The sequence below is a fragment of the Penaeus chinensis genome, chromosome 7 (assembly GCF_019202785.1).
Source record: "Penaeus chinensis breed Huanghai No. 1 chromosome 7, ASM1920278v2, whole genome shotgun sequence".
NCBI lineage: Eukaryota > Metazoa > Arthropoda > Malacostraca > Decapoda > Penaeidae > Penaeus > Penaeus chinensis.
Genome location: NC_061825.1, coordinates 2,066,100 through 2,071,099, shown reverse-complemented (window position 1 = coordinate 2,071,099; position 5,000 = coordinate 2,066,100). Strand labels below are relative to the sequence as shown.

The 5,000-nt window shown below is 52.1% G+C and overlaps 1 protein-coding gene across 3 annotated transcripts in view; it reads right to left on the bottom strand.

Annotated features, from left to right (window-relative positions):
- Positions 1-5,000, bottom strand: part of LOC125027517 (TSC22 domain family protein 2-like) — a 326,287-nt gene that overhangs the window by 205 nt on the left and 321,082 nt on the right. For 2 of the 3 annotated variants that reach the window (XM_047616598.1, XM_047616601.1), the window contains one exon: positions 1-2,036. This exon is cut by the window's left edge and continues 205 nt beyond it. In XM_047616598.1, coding sequence (XP_047472554.1) covers positions 1,854-2,036 — 183 coding nt within the window. In that variant the 3' untranslated portion in view covers positions 1-1,853. The remainder of the gene's footprint in view (positions 2,037-5,000) is intronic. The other variant, XM_047616602.1, reaches the window with a different exon arrangement.

Below are 5,000 nucleotides of genomic sequence, written 5' to 3'. Positions count from 1 at the left end.
TTTGCATTCACCGAGAGAGAGAGAAAAAAAATACTCAAACCTATATTACCTCAGGAACTTTTAATAGTATGACAGCAGGAGACTGTAATGAGCAACAATGTTACAGTAACTAGAAATGTACATATAACAAAATACAGTTTCTGAGAGCAGTTTCGACATTGACAAGAATAAACACAAGGGGCATAAAAATATCATAAAGGCTCAATACACATCGAAATCATAATACAATATATCTTTTTATTAAAAAGTAAACCTTGTCAATCTTTTGTTTAAAAAATAAGAGAAGCTTTAAAGTCATACATAAATTTTCTTCAAGAGTTCTAGAGATTCGTTGTGAGACCTCTAGTTTGTGTTTGGCTGGTCGTGGTCCTACAATACCTCAGGCAGAATGGCACAGCGGAAAACTGGACAAAAAGTGACTTCCGTCCACTTGTCAAACGTGGACACTACATGGTAAAAGTTCGACTAGCCTCGTCAAGCCTCAAGCAGGGAGTGCGTCGTCATCACCCGGGGAGGAGCGAGAACCTCCCCCGGATGGCCCTCCGGCCGCCGGCACTACGAGGAACCTCCCCAATATGAGGAAGTGAATGAGCTACCTCCTTTGAGGTGCTGACCTGGGCTGGGGGACGGGAAGGAGAAGAGGAGGAAACAGAGGAACAGGAGGAGGAGGGCGAGAAAGCGGTGGGGAGAGAGAAGGAGGAAGGAGAGGAGGAAAGGATACACTACAATATCACATGCCTTCACGTGCTTAGTGCCAAGCAGGGTGCTCCTATACTGGGGTTGTCTTCTGAGGCACAGGGTCGTTGGGGCGGGAGAGCGCGGGGTGGGGGAGGCTTCAGTCCTCCTGATCAGTAGACATTTTACATTTTCAGGTGTTTCATGCTAGCCGTGAGCACCTTTGTGTAACTACAGTACTGCTGTCGGTACAAGCTTTATCCTGGGGAAGGCGGGGGGGAGGGGGGGGGTCATCATTCACAGAAGATAAATCTATATAACCTGTCGTATCTTGTCCCACGTAAGGCAGTAAAACATACCAACAGCTGACACCTTCAACTTCTCCGAGCAGAGAGATTAATCAGCGCGGGTTGACCTGTGCATTCCTGGCCTCAGAGTGCGTGTGCTTGAGCCACGCCACCTTATCTGTCGTGGCCGACGTTCCTCGGGCGCCGGGCGTCACTCGCTCACCCGTCGCGCTGCTGTCCTTCTCGCGTCACCATCACCACTTTGCTACCTCACTACCCTTAGACATCACTGACAAATAATTCTGAATAATGATGGAGATGCTGTGAACACAACATGTGTGTTGGAGTGTATGAGCGCTGTGTGGAGTGCGTGAGGGGGCGCGGGTCCAGCGTGGTCCAAGCGCTTCTTGAAAAGAGGGCAGCCGGCGGGACGGCCCCCGGCTGCCCAGCTGCTCCTGCTGAGACCGCGCGCCCTGTCCTCTTGACGGTAAGCCAAGCAAAACATACATTTATATATATTGATTCATCTATCATCACGCTCACAAACTCCTTACACCTCACTATTGTAATACAAGGCCAACAAAAATAATGTGTACAAACTTGGTGGAGACTGAATGGACTATATACACAACAAAGCCTAAATAATTAGCCGGAGCCGTAATGGAAATGAAGATGATGAGCTTGTATGACGATGCTGGGTGCCGTGGGCGTCCGTGGGCGGCGTGTGGGCGGGGCGGGCGGCCGGGGTCAGCCCGCCGAAGACGGTGCACACCGCTCAGGCCGCCTAAGGCCCAGGAACCGCTGCATCAGCTGCCGCCGAGAGGGAGTTGGGGGGGGCCACCACAAGGGTGGCCATGAGGAGGCGCTGTGTTAATGGTGGGGCGCGGGGGTTCAGGTGTTGGAGTTGTGGTGGGGCTGCTGGATCTGCTGGAGCGCCTCCTGCGTCGCGTACTGCCGCAGGACGGTGTTCTCGTACTCCAGCTGGTTGATGCGCTCCATCAATTCCGTGATCTTCTCCTTCAGGACCTCCACCTCCTCTCGCACCGCGAACATCAAGTGGGACTTAACCAAATCCTGCAAACAAGACACAATGACTATTAATATCAACTGAAAACATTAGCGACAAACAAATAAATAAATAAACTATTCTTATAATGAATATTGGTATTTGGATCTGAGAATCTACAAAACATAATCATGAGCTACATTTAATTCCATTTTCCTTAAAACCTAAGGTTCATCCAAGCAACAAATGCTGCTTGACCTTCAAATCTTCCAACTGTTTATTTTCCTCAACCCCCGCCTCGCCTCGCCTCCCCCCACCCCCTCCTAACAAGTCTCTGTCACATACGATAGACGGATCCTCTACTCCGGCCGTCGGCTCGTATTTCATAAGAGCGAGAAGCCGGTAAACAACGGGATGGCACGACCAGTAAAACCACCCTGCCCTCTTAAGTGGCCGACTCCGAAGTGGTGGAATTATCGAGCCATCGGGAATTCCACCGATTCTACCCACGCGGAAACGGCAATGGCGAGCAAATGTGAAAGGGAGGGAAAGGGACGACCCAAAGCACGTACTTTACTTTAAAACCTGCAAGAAAGTGGCCTCAAACGAACAAAACAAAGGGAAGCCATGGGAGAGAGATGGTGAAACAGGGATAGTGGGAGAGAAGGAAGAAAGAGAGAGGAGGCGACGAGGTGATATAGAGAGGATAGAGGCAAAGTGGTGACGTGAGAGCTGGCAAGACGCCACTGCCAGGGGGCTATTTCCAGCGTCGCCTCGCTCCCACAAGGAAAAATTCTACCTCTCTTTTCAACCAACTCGACCGCTTCTTCCCTCATTCCTGCGTTGCATCATCGACAAAGGCTTTTCTAAATAAACTAAAGAGACTACATACTCGGGAGAACTAACGCTTTCCTAGAAGAAGTCCCTCGGTTTCATATCATCTCTTTGCCGTGAGATATTACTGCCACATTCCTTAGCCCTGGCCAACTGGCCGCCGCCCAACCAAACACTGAAAAACGTAGGGTTTCTCCCCTTCACAACAAAGATGATAAACAGAGGCAGCTAACAGCAAAAGGGACATGTAATTTACTTCTTTATCCCAAAACAAGTTGAATTCTTGAAAACAACAACGAATCATTACTGGAACCTCAGCAAAACCAAATATCCGAAGCATAGCGAGCCCCACCGGCGCAGTGAAAAAATAAAAACAAACGTATTCACAAAACGTATGGACTATTTCTGCCCCTTAAACCCGCCCCGACCCCACACCTGACTGCGAGATTTCCCCACCCGCGACTCCGGCCATCGAGAAGCCCTGCTTTGTGTGGCCCAAGCCCTCTGCTTGTATAGGGCGGGTTGGCGAGTGCAATGAAAGCTTCCCCTCCCCCTCACTTTGCCTACGTCACTGAGACACGCACACATTTACACACGCACGCGCACACAGATACACACATACAAGCCGTAGGAAAACTTACAAAGTCAGGTACGAAGAACAGGAACTGCTCGTCAGTTAATCTGACGTCATAAACGAAGCTATTTTTTCTGGTTCTGGACTTGGAGCTGCCTTTGCTAGGCGTGGACGAGAGGGGCGTGTGGGCGGGGGTGTGAGTTGGCGTAGTCTTGGGCGTGATCATCGGCGACTCCGGCGGCGATAAGGAGTGTGTGGGCGTGTAGGTGCTACTGGGATACTCTGTGTTGTTGTTTGTATATTCTGTGTTGTTATTTGTGAACTCTGGGTGGCTGTACTTCTGGTCCGCGAACTCGTGCTGGGTGAACTCGTGCTGCGCGAAGCCAGAGTCGACACAGCTGGAGAACGTGGGCGTCCGGGATATGTCTTGAGTGGGGGTTGCTGGCGGTGTTATGGGCACGCCGCCTCCCATACCCGCTGACACATGCGGGTATCCACAGTGCAAAGCATCCATTTGCATGGTGATGGGCGCCGTGCTGGCGGTTGTAGGGCACAAGTCGAGCAGTGTTGCGGCTGAGGCTCCTCACCAAGTGGCGGGAGCAAGTTTGGGCACTACTGGCACACAGGCACAGACACAAAGGCACGACACTCTCACTAAGGCACTGTAGGGCACCTTAAAGCTTGCTTCACTTTCTACTATATCGAAGATGCACCAAGTCAACAAGGGCGATCCGAAAGGTGTTCAAACACCGTAGATTTGTACACTTGTCCTGGCTGTGGAGGTGCGGGAGCGTGGTGCTGACGTTGCCAGTGCGGTGTCGCGGTCTGAACTGACGAGCAGGCGTGCCCGCGCCCCTTATATGTCTCCACGTACACTCGCACACGCGCCACCACTTCACGCCCGTCCGCCCCGCGCACGTACGAACACACACACACATCAACCAACTGGGCTGGCACGTCGCCCACACACACCTGTACGCCTCTGTTTCCTCTTTTCTTGGGACTGGAGAGTCATGTGCCACCTTGGAGACTGGCTGCCGCGGTACCTTCGCCGCCAGCGCCCTCAGTAAGGCGCGCGACGCCATTCAGCATGCAACACACTTCAGTAAGTACAAGGTTTCATTCATTTCAGCCTCGGAAAAAATACAAGCGATGGCTTACTCTTAAAAAACTTACTGGGTTCAGCTCAGACTGCATTTTTTTGCGAGCTCACCCATCTCTCTTCTTCCTCGTCCTTTCCTCATGACGGATGGCCCGGCCGCTGCGTAAGGAGTATTCCTTTCCTGTTTTAGGATACTGGCCATTTCCTTGGGGCGGCGGCCTTGATATTATACCGCCTCGCGAGCTCGACCTTGTACCCCGGGTTGGAACAAAGGCTCGCGTGTTGTAGGGCTGTCCCCTCTGCTCCTTGGCCATGCCCGCCCGCGACGCCCAGCGCTGCGACTCCCATACACACACCTCCCACTGACCTACATTCCGTCTGCAATTACAACCTGTCCCGAGTCATGCAATGAATCGATCAATGTCCGTCAGATCGCAGCTCCTCCGCACCCACACACCCTACACGAAGGCCCCGGCGCCTCACGTCCCCGTCTCTCCTCACACGCCTCGCGCACTTCCTTGT